The 25,864-nt window shown below is 36.9% G+C and overlaps 1 protein-coding gene across 1 annotated transcript; it reads right to left on the reverse strand.

Annotated features, from left to right (window-relative positions):
• Positions 1-276: 276 nt before the first annotated feature.
• Positions 277-7,536, reverse strand: LOC128228523 (ubiquitin-conjugating enzyme E2 R2-like). Its single transcript, XM_052939875.1, has 5 exons — positions 7,235-7,536; positions 5,388-5,474; positions 4,945-5,042; positions 4,513-4,647; positions 277-3,544 (listed from the first exon to the last, which is right to left on the reverse strand). The coding sequence occupies exons 1-5, from the start codon at positions 7,409-7,411 to the stop codon at positions 3,331-3,333; spliced, it is 711 nt and encodes a 236-aa protein (XP_052795835.1). The 5' UTR covers positions 7,412-7,536; the 3' UTR covers positions 277-3,330.
• Positions 7,537-25,864: the final 18,328 nt, after the last annotated feature.

Genomic DNA, 25,864 nt, shown 5'->3' on the forward strand with positions numbered 1-25,864 from the left:
CAAATTTGGACAAAGGGCCATAACTCTGGATTAGATGAAGTAGTAATAAATAAGAATGGTTATTGAACTTGTGCAAGGTATTATGCAAACGCACTGTGACTAAGAGATCCAATAGAAATATCAAGCCTGCGGATCCGATCAAGTGTCACAAGGGTGTATAAACACATAAGATGCTTCATGAGTTCACTAATTATAGTGGCACATCTGTTCATCATATACTCATTTCTTACACATAAATAATGTCATTTTAGGGGTATATTATACAAACATCAGATGACTTGTTTTACATATTTATTAAAATTTTCTGTGGAAATCTGCACAAAATTAATATGACAACAATGTTAAATCTGAGAGTGATAAAAATTGCATTTTATATACATTTACATTCGCAAAATTTTTACCACATTCTAACAATTCTAGTTCAAACACACGGTCATGTCTTTATGAAGTGGTAACAATAACAGAGTTTACAAACAGTAATACAATTTACTTCCTGGTCTCCTATTGTCATGTATGACTGGATACAGGTAACATCCTAATAAAAAATCCAGATGGCTGTTAATGAGATCATACAGTCAAAATAATGGATAAATACTGTACCGTATTTTCTCGACTATAAGACGGGGAAATTGGGTCCCGATTTTTACCCCCAAAGTAGGGGACCCGTCTTATAAGCGGGTCAATAAAATATTAAAAAAAGATTCATGTCAAAATCAGTAAAATTTTACATAGGATATTCGTCTATCCAGTATATCGTCTGCTGATACAAGTATGGGGCAATTAAGTAAACAACAACACGAAATCTCTTCACCGCGCGTGCTCTGACGTCACACAGTGTACCGTTATATCTGCATTTTTTCTTATGGCGCGTGTCAGTATAATTAGTTTGACAGATATATCAAATCAATAAATTGGAATCTTAATATGATGTAGGTACCAAACTGTCAGTTTGATTAAGCAAACAAATGACAATGCGAATATGAATCCTTTATGTTCGTCGCCAATCAAGGGACAATATTGCCTAAAGCATTATTGCTAAACAAACACCTATTCATGCCTCGGCTTTTCGCAGTTTTGTTATTGAAGCCATTTAATTTGCCGAAGAACTTCATTAGTGTCTTCAATAAAAAAAACCTAAAACATACATATGTTGTTATTGATGAATTATTACAATTCCGATAAGTAACGACCTGTCCTGCAAACTTATGTACTCATTTTTAACCTACCTCCAAATAGAGAGCTCACAGTTAACCGCCATTTTCTTTGAGTAAAACAAAAACAGTTACCGCGAAAGTCGATAATTGTCCGTTGAGCTTGAACATTTTTACACATTAGGAAGAATTTTAGCATTTTAGATTTGCTTAAAAATTGACCCCGTCTTATAAGCGAGTCGAAACAAAAAGCACCAGATTTCATGGGCAAAGTTAGGGGGCCGTCTTATAAGCGAATCGCCTTATAGTCGAGAAAATACGGTAATAAAAATGAAAGTCTATCTTTTGCTGAGAAATTTGTACAATTGGGGGCTATAATGAAAGTTCAAGAACTGTAAGACTGTAACTAGTGCATGGATCCCAGAGAAAAAAATCCTGTCTAAAGTTGGTGGTATGATGCCCAGCAGGACAAACACTGTTTAGTTAACCCTCAAGTTTTTTTCAGCACTAAACAGACTTTTAATAAACCTGTCCCTGTCTTAGAATATGCAGAACATGATTGTGCCTTTGGCTTGCATTTCACAATATAGTGAACATCCTTGTATCGAGTATTAAATAATATGAAAAATTGGGCAGTTTAAATATGTTCTATTATCATTCATTTTCTTGAAGAAAGGAGTATGGTTGGCATTCAGGATACAACACACACAAACAAGTCTATACAAATAAATATATCTAAATAATTAATCAGTCACAAAATGTACACAGAACAGAATCAAACTAAAACATGGAATTGTAAGTGCTTATACAAAGAAATAAACTTTTCATTACTTAAAATATTACTTTATTTACAAAATTTGACTTAATATTTTTTTAACAGAATTGGCTATAACAATAAAAATGTCCTGTACATTGAGGATCATTGCAAAACTGATAAATAAAAACAACTTTCAGTCAAGTTGCAAAAGAGATGTAAAAGGTTTATTGGTACTACATTTTGATCGGGGAGATTATATCCGACCAAGTTTTGTTCTTTTTTCAAATTAAAATCCATGAGAGTTCAACAATTATGGTCTCCAGGATCAAAATGTTGTACCTTTTATTATATCTACTTTACTGGGTTAAAAAAGGAATTTTCTAAGAATAACAGTTATTGGCTATATCAATCAAAATGTCTGAACATGACACATTATTGCAAAAAACAGTTATAAATGGAGAGATACAGAAGAGATAGAGATGTAAAAGGTTTATTGGAACTGAATTTTGATCTTAAAGGTTATATTCGAGTTCCATTGATTTATTTCAGATAAAAATCTGCAAAAATCCATGAGAGTCGAATATGGCCTTCCCGGATCAATTGAAGTAGGAGTTTTTATTTTTTATTATATAACCTTTACTTGGTTATGTAGTTTGAAGACTTTTAATAACATATTTAATTATATTTTGATAATACACTATTTCGATTTCTAACAACAGATTTTGTGCAAGATGTACTGCTTGCAGTTATAAGACAAGCTTTAAACAAGTTTAAGTAATCATTTTTGTAATGAGTTTGATTTTTAAACAACCAGTTTCTTGTGGGTTTTTTTTAAAAGCTTTACAAGGAACATTCTCCTTTTGAAATATACATTAACATCAATAACAGAGAAATATCAATTACTTAACATTCATCTGTAGCACAAAAATAATAAATCTAGATAAATTAAAAACAAAACAATAAATTGTACTGAACAACACCACACTGATGCCACCTCAATCCATTTTGATAATTGAATTGAAACCCTTGTAATTGTACTGGTAGCTTACCTCAATTCTAAACTGTAAGAAAATGCAGTGCTCACATGGAGAAAAGTGTGAGGTACACAACAAGAACTTAGAGCTAAGATGACAAAAATCTTAGCTGAACATGTTTACCGATAATTCAATTCCTTTGCAAAACATTGTGAGCTATGCACAGCAATGTTACTCAAATGAATGAAAATGAAGCAGTTGCACATTTACATCTGGTGATGCTGCGCTGGCAGTAAAGCATTCAATTCAACTTTGTTCTCATTTCATTCAACCAACCAAGTGTGGCCATTCTTGTGTGTCGGAGAAACATTTAAAACAACACATTTATCCCACAATGAATGCTCTATTAACAGATGATTAATGGAAAGGTGAAAGAAAAGATCCTGGATCATGACTCCTCATTTCCGGAGTCATCGTCATCATCGTAATACATTTCATCATCATCATCGTCATCATCACAATCATCGCCGTAGTCATAGTCACAGAAGTCAATGTCATTGGGCTCATGTTTTGGCCCGGTGGTGACGCAGTACTCCTGGAGGGTGAGGGGAACCTTGACTCCATCCTTGTCAGCCTCCTCCTTTGTACCAAGCACTTGCTTCCTGCAACAAAACAAGCATTGGTTCAGTAATGATGTTAGAAATAACTTTAATACTGTTAATTATAACATAGCTAAATGTCTGTAGATAAAGTCTTGCGTTTCAAGTTAACAAGGGAAGGAAATACTTGTGGGGAGTCATGTTTCTGATTTTGCTTCCCTAAACTACATTCAGAATATGAACATCTTTATGTGAAAACACTGTGTTTGATCATGCTGTCAGATGCATAATGTCAAAGGTATCAGACAGAATACAATTTGTGATGGGAATGGGATTAAATTTTACTATTGATTATCTGAATTTGTTTTTAATGATCAAATACTTTCATGCTTGTAGAATTAACATAACATTTTGCATTTTGGCCTACTGATTAATTATTAACTACAAATTTACTATGCATTTTCTGACATGTCTGTTTTGCCATTTATATGTGTCTAGCATTCATCAATTTAAAAACACATTGTCTAGCATTCATCAATTTAAAAACACAATTTTAGAATTTAATGGGAGAATTAGCTTGGGTGAAAAGTTTCTGTTTCAAAAGAAGCGAATTAGGGCAGAAATGGTCTAAAATCATGGAAAGACAACCAAAATGGACATATTTTCAAGAATCAATTATGATGAAATCATCCAATCAACTTTTTACTTCAACCAACAAAAGATGAATTGCCCAAAAACAAACTTAAGAGAGAATTACTTCTATTTTAATCCCAATTCAGTGACTATGTTGACTTCAAAAACAAGATTTCAACACTTGTAGACATTTCTCGAAGGGTGCAAACTTTCAGTAATTTAGTTTTACTAAATATGTACAACTAATGACTTGCAATTCTTGCATTGGGTCTGAGATATCATTTCCTCAAAAAGTTGAAATTTGCCAATGTAGGAGAGGTTCTTGAATATGGAGATGATACCAGAACATTACTTTAGGACTGCTGATTAGAACTAAAAGTTATATGTACAACACCCACCTGATAATGGTCTCGTATTCCTTGTCCTTTCCACGAGAATCCTTCCACTTCCTGTACATAACGGAAGCATCCACGTTCGCCGGGGAAGATGTGTTTGGCTCGTTTAGCAATGAGATTATACTGAGCAAAATTGTCCTGAAGTAATGCAAGAAAATACTTATATATTAGTACTGGTAGTAAATTATTGAACACTTCATTACTTTTGTAAAAATGCATTAATAACTCAACATTTCAAATCTAGTGTTTTTATTTTATTTTATGATAAATAGTACTGTTGATCTATGACTTTTCAGCGTTAAATTAAAAACCCTAAACATTAAACCAATTGAACATGTATGTAAACGACTTCACACCAAGTATGTGAACCATTGCACATACTGGTATTGACACCCTACACAGTAACTGTATTGGAGGCCCTACTTAGTTGTATACCTGACATTCTGTGTGGGGTTCCAGCGTTCTGATGGCTCCTCTCCACTCTGCGGGTCATCCACAGGGGGATGGAGAATTGAGATGCACACATCGCCATTCTGCAACAACATTAAGGCTACTGAATGCTATGTTTCAGTGTTCTTATACTTTATCAAAAACATTTGAGAGTAGAAGCAAAATAATTTTGAAATTCAAAACACTTTCCTCACTACCACATGTTCTACCCTAGACATTACAGTACATAAAAGAATACTTGGAGTTATTCAAACTTAATCATTTTGATGTCTTACATGTAACATGTCAACTTTACTGAACAGAAAATCAGTCAAACTGTATTGCAGACATGCTGAACAACTTTGGACACTAAAGTTAAGGACTACGTAGTTCATTTTAAATATTTCTTAATATTGTTTAATCTTTAAGTTTCATTTATTACTACTCACTTCGTAAACATTTGGGTGCCACATCTTGGTGAGAAACTTGACACTGGGTGGGGAGTATGGGTAGTCGGGTGGAAACTTCATCAGGGCCTATAAATACACAATACCTGTATTTAAGGTCTTATCAAGTGATAATTAGTGTTTCCTTTTTATTACATATGCCTCCAATCCAACAGAAATCTGGAATTTGACAATTTAGACATGTCGCCCATTATTGTTGAACCAAATTGAGATGTAATATTTTACGCCGCTATATTGTATACAAATATTTTACGCTGCTATATTGCATACAAATATTTTCATATAAATTGAATACCTTTTTATAGCGAAGGCTAAAAGTAAATATTGAAAAAAAGAATGTTGATGAAACTCCGACGAGACATAATGCCCATGAACTTTGTATCCAAGTTTGGGGAAGATTTGATTTGTATGGTGCTCTACATTTACTGGCTAAGGTCACAAATCCGAACACTTTTTGAGGTTTTTCACAATTATTTTGGCGAGTTTTTGTTGTAGTAAGTTAAAATTGCGTATGAAACATCTTTGGTTAATGTGACAACATCTGTCAAAGTACAGATTCACGATCTCATCAATTTTATTGTCAGTAATTCACCCTTAAATTTATGCTATGGAGGGCACAAATACCGAACACTTGAAAAGCAAAAATATATGGTCATACAATTATAATTAATAAGTATGCTATATTAAATAAACACTTAGCTGCAAAGTTATTTATTGTTTCCGATGTTTTTTAAACCATGAAATTCAAATGTAAAGCGTGATTTCTATTTATAAGTATCTTGAATGTAGGTCAACATAACTGCAAAACCTAAAGATGCGCGTGCGCCCTCTGACGTCATTCCACCGTGTTCTACATTTTGATCTTTAAGCGTATAAAATTGAATGGCATTTTTTGGAAAAATACTCAACAAAACAAGATGAAACTTTGCAAGTGTGACCAAGGCAAGCCTTTGTATTGATATAGATCATCGATTAATCGATCACGGTAAACAAACGCATGTTTTAGCTGGTGTTCTGGATCTGTGCCCTGTTCGGAAATGTGACGTCAACCAGTATGTGAAATTTAAATGAAATCAATAATAGCTAAGTTAATACTGACACCAGGCTAGACAAACAAACAGACTGTGTGTTCGCCACATCCTTTACCATCCTGTGGGCGCATACAAATAATAAATTATTAGTATACAGTTTGAAAATTCAGAAAACTGCACCTTGTTGGGTGTCAAATGTAACACACTGCATAAAATACTAAATAATGCATCTATTGCGGCTCAACCTAAGACCTTTCAGCATGCAATCTTATGAAGGAAAAGACAGCTCAATGGAAAAAATTATAATGCAGCTATACAGTACACCGAATATCCAGTTATAATATAAATGATCCAATATCAGATATGAATCTGGGTTTTTTTTAAACTCTATCACCAAGAGACCAATATTGCTCGTCTAGCCAAACTCTAAGAAACCATGCTTCTTTTAACACCATTCCCTGAAGAATGGCAAGTGTGTTGTGAACTTGATGCATCTTTATTTATTACTGCAACTAATTATTTATGAACTATTAGTAATCCACTTCCTGTAGTAACAATGAACTAAAATTACCAAACATCTTAAACTTATGTTTATTTTTATCTATTTACACAGGTTTATAGTTGACCAAAACATGCTGGATACTCAAAGCCAGATGTGGACGACTGATCAGCTGATTACTGTCATGATGCGGAGTTCTGAACAAAGAAACAAAGAAATTAGTCATTTGTAAAACGATGCTTGGATTTTTTTTCTGAAATTATAAGTTAACTGATACCAAAACACAATGGAAATGATACCTTAAAGTAGCCACCCTCATACAGGGTTCCTGGAGGCCCAAAAATGGCAACTTCCCACTCGAAGAGATTTTCATCGTCCAACAATTTTACCCGAAATCCCTCGACTGGCTCGCTCACTATTTTCTTCAATTCTAACTGTAGAGCCTTCACGGCTCCGCTTGTTGGACTTTGTGCCATTTGAGTACTCTTTTCTCTGCAGGTTTAATGAGTTTTCTTAAAGGAAAAGTCTCGGACAACGCGGAAATGGATAATGATTCAGACGTCTGTCTTTTGTTTGATAAACGCAATATGGCGATCTGATCTGTGACGTCACAGACAATATAGTGTATTGATTGTCGTAAATGAAAACAAATAATGAGATAAATAGAAACTAAATCATAACTGAGAAAACAGTCGTGGGATTATTATTTCGTGAAAAATATAATATATAGTGCTGTCTTATATATTTATTTCATATCAATAACGCTTGTTACATTTTCGGTACTAGTGCATTTCGTACCAAGGCTGTTTCGCCCTACCTGTTTCTCGACCAGTTTCACATACTTGGCAATAACGCAATTTTATTTCTGCTCTATAATATATACCAGTATGCATTCTTAGATTAGTAGAACTTACATATACGTAATTTTGTTATAGCAATTGAAAGATTTCTTGACGCGATATTGTTGAAATAAGACTCAACTTCAACTTTGGTTTTGAAGTTCTCTATACCCAGTTAAAATGACATTTTCATTTTGTTTTAATTCATGCGTATACTTAAAGGTTTTATCTTCGCCTTTATAAAACAATATATATTTTTTTATATAAAACCTTCAATTATTGTTAGTTTAATTATTATTTGTTTTATTGATATTAAATATGCCGTTTTGTTTTCTAAACAACTTAAATCAATTGTACTCCTCTTAACCCCCGGTCATTCACACTTCCCCAATCATGGCCGATGTCTTCTATATAATTTTGAAAACAGAGACCGGGACCCGGAAATATTGCTTATCGTCTTTCGATCCGTTCATTAAAATTCAGAGCGAGGCCGTCCGTAAACAAATCTAATGGTGGAAGGAATTAAGTTAAGACAACATTTCAATTAAACAGCTACAGAAAGGTTCTACTCAAAAGGTAAATATCTCAATTGAAAACGAATGAAATGTTTTGTTACTGAAATAAAAAATAAATATTTATTGACCTTCGTCTGATTTTAAAGTTCAAAACAAAATACCCGTGCATTCTAAGGAAATAGGTAGACAAATGTATGAAATGGTATTGGACGTGATATTTAACTGATATGTAACGTTCTAGGAATTAAAGTGAGAAGTTTCCATGTGAATGCTTTTATATAAATATGGAGAAAAAGATCAATAGAATAAATTCACAAAATGCACAACTTCAGACTCAATTTTGCCAACAACTTCTCTAGTGAGGATCTCATTACCCCCTTACCACATGACCTCATTACCCCCTTACCACATGACCTCATTACCCCCTTACCACATGACCTCATAACCCTCCTTACCACATGACCTCATAACCCCCTAACCACATGGCCTCATTACCCCCTTACCACATGACCTCTACCCCCTTACCACATGACCTCATTACCCACTTACCACATGACCTCATTACCCCCTTACCACATGACCTCATAACCCCATAACCACATGACCTCATTACCCCCTTACCACATGACCTCATTACCCTCATACCACATGACCTCATTACCCCCTTACCACATGACCTCATAACCCCCTTACCACATGACCTCATTACCCCTTACCACATGACCTCATAACCCCCTTACCACATGACCTCATTATCCCCTTACCACATGACCTCATAACCCCCTTACCACATGACCTCATTACCCCCTTACCACATGACCTCATTACCCGCTTACCACATGACCTCATTACCCCCTTACCACATGACCTCATTACCCCCTTACCACATGACCTCATAACCCCCTTACCACATGACCTCATAACCCACTTACCACATGACCTCATTACCCCCTTACCACATGACCTCTTTACCCCCTTACCACATGACCTCATTACCCCCTTACCACATGACCTCATTACCCCCGTACCACATGACCTCATAACCCCCTTACCACATGACCTCATTACCCCCTTACCACATGACCTCATAACCCCCTTACCACATGACCTCATTACCCCCTTACCACATGTCCTCTTTACCCCCTTACCACATGACCTCATAACCCCCTTACCACATGACCTCATTACCCCCTTACCACATGACCTCATAACCCCCTTACCACATGACCTCATTACCCCCTTACCACATGACCTCATTACCCCCTTACCACATGACCTCATAACCCCCTTACCACATGACCTTATTACCCCCTTACCACATGACCTCATTACCCTCATACCACATGACCTCATTACCCCCTTACCACATGACCTCATTACCCCTTTACCACATGATCTCATAACCCCCTTACCACATGACCTCATAACCCCCTTACGACATGACCTCATTACCCCCTTACCACATGACCTCTTTACCCCCTTACCACATGACCTCATAACCCCCTTACCACATGACCTCATTACCCCCTTACCACATGACCTCATAACCCCCTAACCACATGACCTCATTACCCCCTTACCACATGAACTCTTTACCCCCTTACCACATGACCTCATAACCCCCTTACCACATGACCTCATTACCCCCTTACCACATGACCTCATAACCACCTTACCACATGACCTCATTACCCCCTTACCACATGACCTCATTAACCCCTTACCACATGACCTCATAACCCCCTTACCACATGACCTCATTATCCCCTTACCACATGACCTCATAACTCCCTTACCACATGACCTCATAACCCCCTTACCACATGACCTCATTACCCTCTTACCACATGACCTCATTACCCGCTTACCACATGACCTCATTACCCCCTTACCACATGACCTCATTACCCCCTTACCACATGACCTCATAACCCCCTTACCACATGACCTCATAACCCACTTACCACATGACCTCATAACCCCCTTACCACATGACCTCTTTACCCCCTTACCACATGACCTCATTACCCCCTTACCACATGACCTCATTACCCCCTTACCACAGGACCTCATAACCCCCTTACCACATGACCTCATTACCCTCATACCACATGACCTCATTACCCCCTTACCACATGACCTCATTACCCCCTTACCACATGATCTCATACCCCCCTTACCACATGATCTCCTAACCCCCTTACCACATGACCTCATTACCCCCTTACCACATGACCACATAACCCCCTTACCACATGATCTCATAACCCCCTTACCACATGACCTCATAACCCCCTTACCACATTACCTCATAACCCCCTTATCACATGATCTCATAACCCCCTTACCACATGACCTCATTACCCCCTTACCACATGATCTCATAACCCCTTACCACATTAAAACCATATTTTTCTGTTATTAAGAACGCAGCACATATCTGAAGTTGCAACGTTCTGTAACTCCAAATTCTCGATCTATGAGGACACAACCTTAACTGCTTAACGTGAACTTGTCAACATAAAAGGAAAAAAAAAAACAATACTTCAGCCCGAACTCAGGGTCAACATGAACCAGCAAATACAAGTGTAAACTCTTAGTAGGTAAGCAGATAAAAAGTTATATTGATTATTATAATTCATTTAAATGAAACACTTCTGATTTCATTGTAAAGTTACAGGCCCCATTTTATCAAAAAAGCATAAGGGAGAAGTTTTATTTGCTAATCATGAAATATGACACTTAATAGTAGTAATTGAATTTAAGAAAGTCTGAACTTTGACAACTCTTAAAAACTTTATTTGTTTATTCTTCTCTTACATAACAGATACACTTAAGGGTTGCCTTGTGATTGCCTCGCACAGTTGATTATATTATTTTAAACATGAACTTAGGCTTTACAAAAGCTCATGTACTAAGGCCTTACAAAAGAAATACAATTGGGTAGTTGAACCCAACCGTTATTTACTCAGTCCTTCAAGATATAGTAACCATGGAAACCAGATCACCCTAACAAAAATTACTCAGATCTTCAAAATCATTAAACAATAAGAACCTGATCCACCAGCAACAATTAACTCTGTCCTTGTAATCATATATAGTCTTGGTGCCCGCAAACAATACATTACTCAGTCTTTCAAGATATAACCATAGGAACCTGATTGCCCCAACAGCAATTTACTCCGTCCTTCAAGATGTAACCATATTTACTTATTTAGTCCTGGTGCCCGCCAACAACAATTAACTCAGGCCTGATAACCTGAACCTGAACCCCTCAACAACAATTTAGTCAGTCATTTAAATTCAAAATAACCAAAGAAACCTAACAACATTTCACACAGTCCTACAAGGTCATAAGAATCATGGAAACCCGATTACCACAACAATAATTTACTCGGTCCTTTAAGATCATGAACAAACATAACCTGACCCTCCCATCAGCAATTTTATTTTGCCAATTTACTCAGTCCTTCAATATATTACTCAGTCCTTCAACAATTTGCTCTGTCCTTCAATATAAAACAATAGGAACATGCTGCCCGCCAACAACAATTTACTCAGTCCTTCAATATATAACTATATCAACCTGCTGCCCGCCAACAATAATTTACTCAGTTCTTCAATATATAACCATAGGAACATGCGGCCCGCCAACAACAATTTACTCAGCCATTCAATATATAACCATAGGAACCTGCTGCCCGCCAACAAAAAAATACTCAGCCATTCAATATATAACCATAGGAACCTGCTGCCCGCCAACAACAATTTACTCAGCTATTCAATATATAACCATAGGAACCTGCTGCCCGCCAACAACAATTTACTCAGCCATTCAATATATAACCATAGGAACCTGCTGCCGGCTAACATCAATTTACTCAGGCATTCAATATATAACCATATAAACCTGCTGCCGGCCAACAAAAATTTACTCTGTCCTTCAATATATAACCATACCAACCTGCGGCCTGCCAACATCAATTTACTCTGTCCTTCAATATATAACCATACCAACCTGCTGCCCGCCAACAACAATTTACTCTGTCCTTCAATATATAACCATATCAACCTGCTGCCTGCCAACATCAATTTACTCTGTCCTTTAGTATATAACCATATCAACCTGCTGCCCGCCAACAACAATTTACTCTGTCCTTCAATACATAACCATATCAACCTGCTGCCTGCCAACAACAATTTACTCTGTCCTTCAATATATAACCATATCAACCTGCTGCCTGCCAACAACAATTTACTCTGTCCTTCAACATTTAACCATATCAACCTGCTGCCTGCCAACAACAATTTACCCTGTCCTTCAATATATAACCATATCAACCTGCTGCCTGCCAACAACAATTTACTCTGTCCTTCAATATATAACCATATCAACCTGCTGCCCGCCAACAACAATTTACACTGTCCTTCAATACATAACCATATCAACCGGCTGCCCGCCAACAACAATTTACTCTGTCCTTCAATATATAACCAAATCAACCTGCTGCCCGCCAACAACAATTTACTCTGTCCTTCAATATGTAGCCATATCAACCTGCTGCCCGCCAACAACAATTTACTCTGTCCTTCAATATATAACCATATCAACCTGCAGCCCGCCAACAACAATTTACCCTGTCCTTCAATATATAACCATATCAACCTGCAGCCCGCCAACAACAATTTACCCTGTCCTTCAATATATAACCATATCAACCTGCTGCCCGCCAACAACAATTTACCCTGTCCTTCAATATATAACCATATCAACCTGCTGCCTGCCAACAACAATTTACCCTGTCCTTCAATATATAACCATATCAACCTGCAGCCCGCCAACAACAATTTACCCTGTCCTTCAATATATAACCATATCAACCTGCTGCCCGCCAACAACAATTTACTCTGTCCTTCAATATGTAGCCATATCAACCTGCTGCCCGCCAACAACAATTTACCCTGTCCTTCAATATATAACCATATCAACCTGCAGCCCGCCAACAACAATTTACCCTGTCCTTCAATATATAACCATATCAACCTGCTGCCAGCCAACAACAATTTACCTCTAGTCCTTCAATATTGTTGGGGGTCCGGGGTACCTAGTACTGTTAATTGGGCTGGCTTGAATTAATTAAGGACGGGGACACACAATGGCTAGACAAATCGTGTTAAACTGTAATACCGGTACTATTCAGTAAATACACCAAGTATTTTGCGGTGTTTCTCTTTAAAACTGTGAAATACAGTTCATGTCCATAGTCGTTCACCTGACATTACTTTATACGCTTGACACCTTAAATTGGCTTTTAAAAGGTTTATGACTTTCCTTTAGTTTATATATAGTGTTTTATAGTTTATTTACGTCTCATCAATGTACATCAAATATACAGTTCATATTACTAATAATATACATATCCACTGTTGCAGATTCTAGAAAGAGACTATACTTAATATCTTTATCTCTTTGCATGCATGGTCAGTCTGTTGGTGTACATTGCGTAGTGTAGTTCATAATAAATAGTTAGAGCACACTTGTGTTTCTTATTTATTAAATCACATAAGTGAACATTGAACACACACACTACAACAAGGAAAACAAAACAAGTACATTGTCACTCAGATTAGAGTTATAGGACACTTAATACAATATTTAAAAAAACTAAAATGTTTTTATGTCACAAATGTTAACATAATAAAACGAATACATAAAACTTATCACTAAACCTAAGAACAATTATTAAATATACATACGAGCAACACAAAGAAAGACACTTTAAACGTTTATATATAAATAAGTTTTATTTCTATGGACGGAGAAATAATGTTTTCAAATAATTCCGAAACAATATACCCCTCGATTATCGCGTTAAACTGTAATTATATGTCGCTGCGTATAGTTTATATTATACAATAGAAATGCATTTAAGTCAGCCTTCACTTTCACATTCAACAATATCATTAATGAAGGTTAAAGAATTATATTGTTTCAAGTTAATGTCTTATTTCAATAAAGTTACTAAACATTCGTATAAAAGTGTGTAAAACAATGTCTAGCCGTTTTAAATAATTCAAATACTGCCGCTATAACGTACTTTTACTTGCGTAAAACTAAATCAATATTCTCAATAATGTGGCTGCACTCAATAATGCCAAAAATGTCTGAACCCTGAACTGAAAAATCGCAGCCTTTTTATACTCAGAAAAATGTGTCGATCAAAAAATTGATCGAAATGACTCGAAAAGTGATTGGAAAAGTGTCGATCAACTTGATCGATCTAAAAATGCGATCGAAATTTATCGATCGTTTTCGACATTGTCGTCGATTTTAATTCTAAAAATAGAAACATCAACGGCTTTAAGCTGATGTAAACAATACTGGAATGTAAGTATAACTGAGCAGGCTTATGGAAGTAAACAGTGGTAGCTTCAAATCACAAACCGTGAAATTAAGCGTAGATGTACTTTGTGACCTTGAGTGAAAAGGAAATGCATACATGTAAACAACAAGATGGCTGACGCAGTGTAAAAGTTTAACATAAAAAATGGAATTTACTTGAAATAAGCGACTAATCGAGGGTAACACGATTAGTGAATTAAATTTAGTTAATCAGTAAATCTTAATGTTGAATAACCACTTTAACGCCAGACATAACCACTTTAACCCCATACTGAATCTCTTAAACCCCATACAGAACATCTTTAGCCCCATACTCAACCTCTTTATCCCCATTCAGTACATCTTTAGCCCCATATTCAACCTCTTTATCCTCATTTAGAACATCTTTAGCCCCATACTCAATCTCTTTATCCCCATTCAGAACATCTTTAGCCCCATATTCAACCTCTTTATCTCCATTCAGAACATCTTTAGCCTAAAACTGAACCTCTTTAGTCCCATACTGAACCTCTTTTATGCCATACTTAACATCTTTAGCCCCATACTGAAGCTCTGTTATCCCCATACTGAACCTCTCTATCCATACTGAACCTCTTTATCCATATCCCCATACTGAACCTCTTTATCCCCTTACTGAACCTCTTTATCCCCATACTGAACCTCTTTATCCCCATATTGAACCTCTCTATCCATTCAGAACCTCTTAAGCCCCATACTGAAACTCCTAAGCCCCATTTAGAATATCTTTAGACCCACACTGAACCTCTTTAGACCCATACTAAATCTCTTTAGCCACATACTGAAAATCTTTAACCCTTACAAAACATCTTTATCCACATACAGAACATATTTAACCCAATAATGAATCTCTTTAACCCTATACTGAAAATATCTCTAATTCCGTACTGATAATCTCAGGAAGTACAAGGAAAACTACGGGCCCTGAGTAATAAAAAACTTTGAATATAAAAAGAATGTGATTTAATGAAAATAAGAATAACTAGAAGTAGTAATTGAATGCAACATACTCATCTATGTGTTTTGTATTTTGTGGATTTAATGCAATTTAAAGTACAGTTTATAAAGGATTTTAACCGATGTTTTTTAGAATATTAGTCTGTAGTAAACAATAACTGAGTTTTTTTGTTTCTTTGTGTAATTATTTGTTTCATGAACATTGCAATCAAAACATGAAGACCATAAACAAAGATGGCGACATGTCTTTTATAGACCGGCTTGTCTCCGTCATCTCTTGAATGTTGCCCCTGAATCTTTACTTAAATCTGATATCATCATCCAGTTTTTCTACGCTCATCTACACAGACCTTCAAATATAATCCAGTCGTATGTTACGTATCTTCATAGATTAGCATTTAGAACACAGTTGTCCCTTTCAGATGCATTTGAACCCAGTTCCCCTACATCTCTACTTTGACCAGCATCTAGAACCCAGTAGTCTCCTACATATCCGTATGGTCATAAACACGCATTCAAAACCCAGTGTGCACTATGTACCTACATAGATCATCGACCAGAACTAATTTGTTTCTTACTTCTCTATATTGTCGAGCAGTAAGACACCATATGTTGTTTCATCCATTCAATGATCAGCAGCCAGAGTAATCTTCACAACATCTCTCAGAAGGCCAGCAGCCAGAGCCTACATTTCTAAACAGAGCTGCATCCAAGACTCAGTTGTTCTTTACATAATGACGGGGGGCTTTATATTTCTGATTTAGAAATAGATTTCAACCCTTATATCTCCACATAGACAAGCGTCCAGATTCTACATTCGCCCATATTTCTGCACACATCAGCTGTTATCGCTTACATCTTTACAATGACCAGTATCTCAACTTTATTTAACCTCCACATCTCTACAATCTTCAGAAAGCGTTTGTCCTTTTAATCTCCAAACGAAATGCACCCAAAGCATAGTTGTCGTTTAAGACTCTATATACAGCTGCGTGCAGACAAGTTGTCCCGTACATATACCTTGATCAGACTCTATTTCCTTGCATCTCTATATAGATCGGCAGCCAACATCCAAGTTGCCACTTCATCTCTACACAGAACCGAAAATGACACAACTTATCCACATCATCACTAAACAGAACTGCAGAATGACAAAACTTGTCCTCTTCATTTCTACACAGAACTACAGAATGGCACAACTTGTCCACTTCCTCTCAGCAAAGAATTGCAGTATGACACATTTTTTTTCACTTCATCTCTACACCGAATTACAAAAGGACACAACGTGTCCACTTTATCTTTTCAAAGAACTGCAGAATTGCACAACTTGTCCATGGCATCTCCAGACAGAACTGCAGGATGGCACAATTTGTCCACATCATATCTACACAGAACTGCAGTATGACACATTTTGCCCACTTCATCACTACACAGAACTGCATGATGGCACAATTTGTCCACTTCATCTTTACACGGAACTGCAGTATGGCACATTTTGCTCACTTTATCTCTACACAGACCTGCAGAATGACACAATTTTGGTCACTTCATCTCTGCACAGAACTGCAGTATGGCACATTTTGCCCACTTCATCTCGGCACAGAACTGCAGTATAGCACATTTTGCCCACTTCATCTGTACACAGAACTGCTGTATAACACAACTTGTCCACTTCATCTCAACACAGAACTGCAGTATGACACAACTTGTCCACATCATCTCAACACAGACCTGCAGTATGACACAACTTGTCCACATCATCTCTACACAGAAATGCAGAATGACAAACTTTGTGCACTATATCCCTTCACAGAACTGCAGAATGACACAATTTGGCCACTTCATCTCCGAAAAGAATTGCAGTATGACACAATTTGTCCACTTCATCTCAACACGGAACTGCTGAATGACACAACTTGTCCGATTTATCGCTTCACTGCACTGTAGAATAAGTTGAATAAAACAACTTGGCAAATTCATATTAACACAGAACTGCAGTATGACACAACTTGTCCACTTTATCTCTACACAGAATGACACAACTTTGCCACTTCATCTTTTTTAGGAACTGCAGAATTGCACAACTTGGCCACTTCATCTCCGCAATGAATTACAGTTTTACCCAATTTGTCCACTTCATCTTTACACATAACTGCAAAATGAAACATCTTGTCCACTTAATCTAATCAAGGAACTGCAGTATGACACAATTTGGCAACTTCATATTAACACAGAACTGCAGAATGACACAACTTGGCCACATCATCTCATCACATTACTGCTGAATGACACAACTTGTCCACTAATCTCTATACAGAACTGCAGGATGACACAACTTGTCCACTTCATCTAATCAAGGAACTGCAGTAGGACACAATTTGGCCACTCCATCTCATTAAGGAACTGCAGTTTTGCACAACTTGGCCACTTCATCTCCGCAAAGAATTGCAGTATGACACAATTTGTCCACTTCATCTCTACTAAATTTGCAAAATGACACATCTTGTCCTCTTCATCTCTACTAAGAACTGCAGAATAATACAACTTGACCACATCATCTCTACATAGAACTGCAGAATGACAAAATTTGTCCACTTCATCTCTTCAATGAACTGCAGTATGGCACATTTTGTCCACTTCATCTCTACACAGAACTGCAGAATGACACAACTTGCTCTCTTCATCTAATCAAAGAACTGCAGTATGACACAACTTGGCCTATTCATCTCCGCAATGAATTGCAGTATGACACAATTTGTCCACTTCATCTCTACACAGAACTGCAGAATGACACAACTTGTCCACATCATCTGTACACAGAACTGCAGAATGACACAATTTGGCCACTTTATCTCCGCAACGAATTGCAGTTTGACACAACTTGCCAACTTCATCTCTACACTGAACTGCAGTATGGCAAAACTTGGCAACTTCATATTTATACAGAACAGCAGTATGGCATATATTATGTCCACTTCACCTCTATATACACCAAACTGAAGAATGACACAACTTGGCCACTTCATCTCTTTAAGGAACTACAGTATTGCAGAACTTGGCCACTTCATTTCCGCAATGAATTGCAGTATGACACAATTTGTCTACTTCATCTCTACACAGAACTGCAGAATGACACAACTTGTCCACTTCATCTCTACACAGAACTGCAGTATGACACAACTTGTCCACTTCATCTCTTCAATGAACTGCAGAATGATTCAACTTGTCCACATCACATCATCTCTACATAGTACTGCAGAATGACACAATTTGTCCACTTCATCTCTTCAATGAACTGCAGAATGATTCAACTTGTCCACATCACATCATCTCTACATAGTACTGCAGAATGACACAATTTGTCCACTTCATCTCTTCAATGAACTGCAGTTTGGCACATTTTTCCACTTCATCTCTACACAAAACTGCAGAATGACACAACTTGCTCACTTCATCTAAATACAGAACTGCAGTATGACACAACTTGGCCTATTCATCTCCGCAATGAATTGCACTATGACACAATTTGTCCACTTCTTCTCTACACGGAACTGCAGAATGACACAATTTGTCCACCTCATCTCTACACAGAACTGTAGAAAATCGCAACCAATCGTTTCTTTACTCATAAGGTGCGATACAAAAATCAAAATGGAAATCGGTTTCGGTGATTCAGGTTACCATTTCCTACCTGCTTTTCAATGACAAAATGAGTCTGTGGCCAAACATACGCTTCTTTACTCATAAGTTGCTTGTTTGAAGGTGAACTCAGTAGCCTTCCATAGATCAAATGCGAAGTAAGTCTACAAGTTTTCAAGTCTGACTGGTAGTTTAGGTACATGATGTTGATTGCAGACGTCCCTTCGTTTCTGATCGGACTATGTGGCTGATGCACAAATCTAAATTTGAAGTTGAAATGAATTTACAAGCTGCTTTGAATAACGTCAGTACATGGTGTCTAAACAATGGTATGGTATTAAATGCTTCAAAAACAAAAGTAATATTGATAACGACACCCCAGAAGCGGACAAAATTAGTTAATCAACCTCTAAATTTGAAATATAAAGACTTAAATCTGGAAATCACAACAGGTGATAAAATTCTTGGCATATATATAAATGAAAACCTTAAATGGGATACGCATATAAAATTTCTTAGGAAGAAACTATCTAGTAATTTGTGGCTATTATCAAGAATTAAAGTATTTATTCCTGTTAATTATAGAATAATGTTTTACAAAGCCTATGTCCAACCACATCTTGACTATTGTAGTATCATTTGGGGTAGTACAAAACAATCAAATATCCAGGTTTTAGTGCGATTACAACGAAGAGCATGTCGTATCATTCTAGGTGAACAATATACCACTTTAAGCGAGGCTTTGAATATAATTAATTCTCTTAATATTGAACAGAGGGTTTCACTTCATAAAGCCAAGTTTATGTACAGGGTATCGCAAAATGCAGTCCCGTCATATATTCAAAATATGTTCAATTACAATGTCAGGCGTCCAAATCATTTACGTTCTTCAAATAAATCGGATTTTTTAATACCCAAACCAAATATAGAACTTTTTAAAGGGAGTATGTCGTACTCTGGGGTAAAAGTATGGAATAACATTCCAAATGAAATAAGACAGAGCGAAAGTATTAAAAGTTTTACAGTAAATTATACTAAGTGGATAAATTCGAATCAACAGTCATAAAGCTAAAATTGTAAATATGGCCATATGTAAGTCTGTAAGTTAAACCTCTGCCACCATATGTATGTATTATGTTGTTGTGTAACATTGTTATCATGTTGATCATGTTTATGAATAATGCTACCTTTGAATTTGTTATGCTGATTGTTATATTGCTATATAATTATGTATTTGTATGTATGTAAATATTGCTTTAGAGGGCCCCAAGGAAGATTAGTTTACACTAATTGGGTTACCCTCTGTAAATAAAGACTTTCATTCATTCATTCATTCATTCATTCATTCATTCATTCATTCATTCATTCATTCATTCATTCATTCATTCATTCATTCATTCATTCATTCATTCATTCATTCATTCATTCATTCATTCATTCATTCATTTCATTCATTTCATTCATTTCATTCATTCATTCATTCATACTTGCTTCAGTATACCTCTTGTATTTTGATCATTAGTTCGGCGTTATGCCCATAAAATGCTAGTGTGGCCCCGTTGAAATGTTCCGAGAGGCCAGTACTACTCCTCGCTAGGACTTTCTACAGTAGATAACCCGCCTGGGAGGGCTCTTAAGGGTGCTGGCAGAGTAATGGTGTGTAACCCTTACGGAAATAGGTTATGCGAACATAGTTACCATTTCCATCTCCTTTGTCAAGTGGGCAACCTGACCTAAGCCAGTCACACGCCTGGTTGCAAAAACAGGGAGTGACCACATTACATGACAAAAGAATCTTCAAAACGTATCTCATATTTATTAAACTTTCATTAAATGACGTTATAGCTCTTGTAATATTTTGCTTCAGCATGCCTGCTATGAAGATTAAATCTGCAAGAGAGAAGTATTGCCCGTTTGTGACTGGTACTGATATACATCTGAAAGCAATGACTAGATTACTTATGCTAACAGTTTCCCTGATTACAGTTCAAACTGAGTAAATTTGCCGTCAAACTTTACATGGCTATGCATCATCTGACGTACAGTTACACTGTGATATACAAGGGACAGTACTCCACCTCACAAGAACATCATCAAACGGCGTCTATTCCATGTGGTACCCGAAGTTGATTATTATGCTATCCGGCGATGTAGAACTCAACCCAGGCCCTATTAACGACAGATCCCCGTCAGCAGGAGGAGCAACACCACCAGGATATTTTCAGCCACCAAGCCCTTATGTGAACCCTGACACGCAGTATATCCTTACCTCAATGGCAGAATACAATAAACAAACGTTCGGTGCAATAACGCAAGTAAAAAATGAAATAATTGCTGTTAGATCAGATGTAACAAGTATGAAACATGAGCTCCGCGAAATCAATAGCAAAGTTAATAATATTGAATCCAAGCAATCTAAAATTGAACACAATGTTAGGGAGGTGCAATCCCATGTCAACGCATTAGCTAACGACCAGCAGTACATGCAATCTGAACTAGAAACTATTTCTTTTCAACATGATCGCGATAGTACAGATATTCACGATATGAGTAAAAGATTGCACATGATGGAATTACAAACTGAAAATGTAAAACATTCGCTAAGACTTTTTGGTATTCCGGATGAGGAGAATGAACTCACAGAACATACAAAAGATAAATATGTAAGAGAAATACATAATGTAATATCTCCTAACTCCGCTTTTAATGATGATGATATTATTGAGATTAAACGAATTGGCAAATACACTGCTTCTAAACCGAGAATGGTAGTGATAAAGTTTTGTAATGACCAATGTAAAGTACCAATATTCTCAAACAGGGACCAATTGCGTTCTAAGGGGATTCGGGTATCAAACGATCTTACACGTTTTCAACGGCAAAAGTTGAAGGAACTGAGCATAAAGGGTATTATAGGCTATTTTAAGAATGGTGTTTTATACCAACGCGAATCTAAACCTAAAGAGTCGCTATCCAGAGATCGTGTATATATTGGGGCACGTCGTCGGATACAGCGGCCTATGGAGTGTGCCCCTTCGACTACCGGCGAAGAGACACAGTCCACAGACCACGAAATCCCGACGGAAACCTTACCGGTCGACTAGGAATTCGGCCGAGGCCCTAGTTTTCATTCGCATATTTCGTATTTAGTATGGAATATTGGTGGCAATGTTAAGCTTTTTAAACGACCTGATATTTTTGCTTATATTACTAGTTTTGACATTTTTGCTCTTTTGGAAACGTGGGATTGTGAATCATTATGTTTAAATGAGTTTTCTTGTTAAACTCCCTTTGAATGTCATACAAGGAAATCTGAAAACAAAGGTCGTAATATGGGCGGCGTTGCGATATTTGTAAAAAAACACCATCGTGAAATATGTTTCAAGACTTAATAATGATTTTCGACACGGAGTTATCTTAAAATATAGTCGTGAACTATTTAATACATCGAAAGACATATTATCGCTGACGCTTTATATCCCTCCTGAAAGTTCGCCTGCATATAAATAGGATAATGTAAAGGGAATAGAAATTATTGAAGAAATTATTAGCATATATTCTACTAACGATTATGAAATACTCATATCGGGAGATTTAAAACGCTCGTGTTGGTAAGGAACAAGAAAAGGTTAACTTAGATAGAAATGTTCCATTGTTTAAGGAATATGATCGTATTTTTGATGATGATAAAATAGCAGACCGAGCCTCCAGTGACACATATACTAATGCTTTTGGAAGACGTCTAATAGAAATGTGTAAAAACTATGCATTACATATATCTAATGGCCGTGTAGGTTCGGATAAGGATAAAGGCTACCATTTGGGAAAGAGTGTAATTGACTATATGATCGGTAATATTAACATTTTTGAAATTGTCGAAGACTTTTCAATTGAGGATATAGCGGAGTGTGATAATTTTCCAATGTTACTAAAACTTAAAAGTAAAATAGCTAACGTTAATAATGTCGATACTATCGTGCAAACCCCTAAACCGCATTATACATTTACAGACAATAACATTGTATTATTTCAAAGAAAACTTGATGAACATATCAATGACCAGAGTGGTGACATCCATCCTAATCCAGGCCCTGCAGATCACTCATCACGATCATCGTTAGATTTGTCCCATAATTTATCCTTGGTTCATTACAATGTCCAAAGCATATTACCAAAACTTGACATAATCAAAGCTGAACTTCTAGACTTCGATGTTTTAGCGTTTTCGGAAACTTGGTTATCACAGTCAGTTGACACCAACAATATTCTTCTTCCACATTTTCAGGCTCCTGAACGCAAAGATCGGGCAACCAACAATTATGGAGGTGTTATTTTATATGTCAAGGAAAATATATTTTATAAGAGGAGATTTGATCTAGAAGTTCTGGACACTGAATGCATTTGGATCGAGTTGGCTATTAAACCTAACTTGAAGATGCTTGTTGGATTGTTTTATCGACCCCCAAACACTTCTGCTGTCTTGGATTCACGTATTGAGGAGTCTATTGACACGGCTGTAAACACTGATATTTCTAACATTGTTTTGGTGGGTGATTTTAACTTGAATGCTACTCCATATTGTATCAGTCCTAAAATAGTGTCTTTATGTCAGCAATATGGTCTTACCCAATGCATTGATGAGCCCACTCATTTTACCGAACATTCTTCGTCTATTATTGACCTGGTATTTTTAAAAAACACTAGAAGTTTGCTTCTCTGTGAAGTTGGAGATCCCTTGTTTGATCAACAAGTTCGCTATCACTGTCCCACTTTTGTCTTCTTTAAGTTTTGTAAGCCAAAGTTAATTTCTTATCGTCGTCTTGTATGGCTGTATGACCGTGGTGATTACAATACATTTAGAGCACACCTCGAAGATTTTGATTGGGACTCGATTCGCTCCAATGATCTTAATACATGGGTTTCTCGTTTTACTTCTACTATTCTTGATGGTGCCAAGCGCTATATACCTAATCGTATGATCACTATCAGACCTCAAGAACCCAGATGGATTTCATCGGATATCAAGAGGCTCATTCGTCGTCGCAAACGCTTATATAAAGAGGCGAAGAGGTCAAACATACCATCTACATGGAGGAAATTTAGAGAGCTACGGAATCTTATTATTTCTAAAATTAGAGAAGCCAAGGCTTTGCATATTGACTCTATCTCTAAATCTCTACTCGAAAAGAAACATTCCAAAGGCTGGTGGTCTACCATTAAACAATTTATGTCCCCTAACTCTGGTTCTCTTTCGATTCCACCTTTAGTTGTTGAATCTGGTATTATTCATAGCAATGCAGATAAGGCTGATGCTTTCAACACTTTTTTCGCCAATCAAACACATCTCACAGAGCCTAACAGTGAACCTGTACCACCGACTTACCATATATCCTCCCTACTAGCAACAGTCGTTTTTAGTCCCTCGGATATAGAGCCTCTCCTTCGTTCTTTGCCACTAGGGAAAGCTGTAGGTCCAGACACGATTAATAATCGTGTTCTTATTGAACTATCTGCCGTCCTCGCAAAACCACTTAGTGATATTTTCAATTATTCGATGTCTATTCCATCCTTTCCTGATTCCTGGAAGATTGCTAATGTTTGCCCTATCTTTAAGAAGGGTGAGTCTAATCTTGTCGCTAATTATCGACCTGTATCTCTACTTGACTCACTTGGCAAAGTCTTTGAACGTGCAGTCTATAAGCACTTGTTTAACCATATTGTAGACAACAATATATTGACGGATTTTCAGTCTGGCTTCCGACCATGTGATTCAACTGTGAATCAACTATCTTTTATATATAACAGCTTCTGTGAAGCACTTGACAACGGTAAGGAGGTGCGTATCGTATTTTGTGATATAAGTAAAGCCTTCGACCGTGTCTGGCATAGAGGCCTTCGTTCGAAATTGCATGCTATTGGCGTCCGAGATCATTTGCTTCACTGGCTTGGTAGTTACCTACAACACCGCAAACAACGTGTTATACTTCAGAATTCTTCGTCGTCCCTTCGTTACATTAAAGCAGGTGTTCCTCAAGGTTCCATTTTAGGACCCTTGCTCTTTATCATTTATATTAATGACATTGTTCGCGACATCGAAGCTAACATCAGTCTTTTTGCTGATGACACTAGCCTATCTATGGTAGTCGATACCCCTAACAATACTGCTTCTGTTCTTAACTCGGACTTACAGAAGATAAGCCGTTGGGCCGATACTTGGTTAGTCTCCTTTAATCCCCAGAAAACCAACTCAATGATGATTTCCAGGAAACTCCACAAACCCCTACATCCCCCTTTGACTATGCTTAACCATAACATTTCAGAGACTTCCTCCCATAAACACCTCGGTATGTTTCTTTCTAGTGACTGCTCCTGGTCTGCCCATATTGATTATATCAAAGACAAAGCATGGTCCCGTGTTAATATTCTACGTTCGCTCAAGTTTACTCTTGACCGTCTCGCCCTTGAGACAATTTATATGACCTTTATCCGACCATTGCTTGAATACGGCGATATTATATTTGACAACTGCACAGCAGGGAAAAAGCAGGAACTTGACAA

The sequence above is a fragment of the Mya arenaria genome, chromosome 3, assembly GCF_026914265.1.
Source record: "Mya arenaria isolate MELC-2E11 chromosome 3, ASM2691426v1".
NCBI classification, from domain to species: Eukaryota; Metazoa; Mollusca; class Bivalvia; order Myida; family Myidae; genus Mya; species Mya arenaria.

Bases quoted from the DNA above. Each gene is read 5' to 3' on its own strand.
- LOC128228523 (XM_052939875.1), bottom strand. From the start codon at position 7,411: ATGGCACAAAGTCCAACAAGCGGAGCCGTGAAGGCTCTACAGTTAGAA. The intron at 5,043-5,387 runs GTGAGTAGTAAT...ATGTTGTTGCAG, and splicing joins GGCACCCAAATGTTTACGAA to AATGGCGATGTGTGCATCTC. The intron at 4,648-4,944 runs GTATACAACTAA...GCATTACTTCAG, and splicing joins AACCCCACACAGAATGTCAG to GACAATTTTGCTCAGTATAA.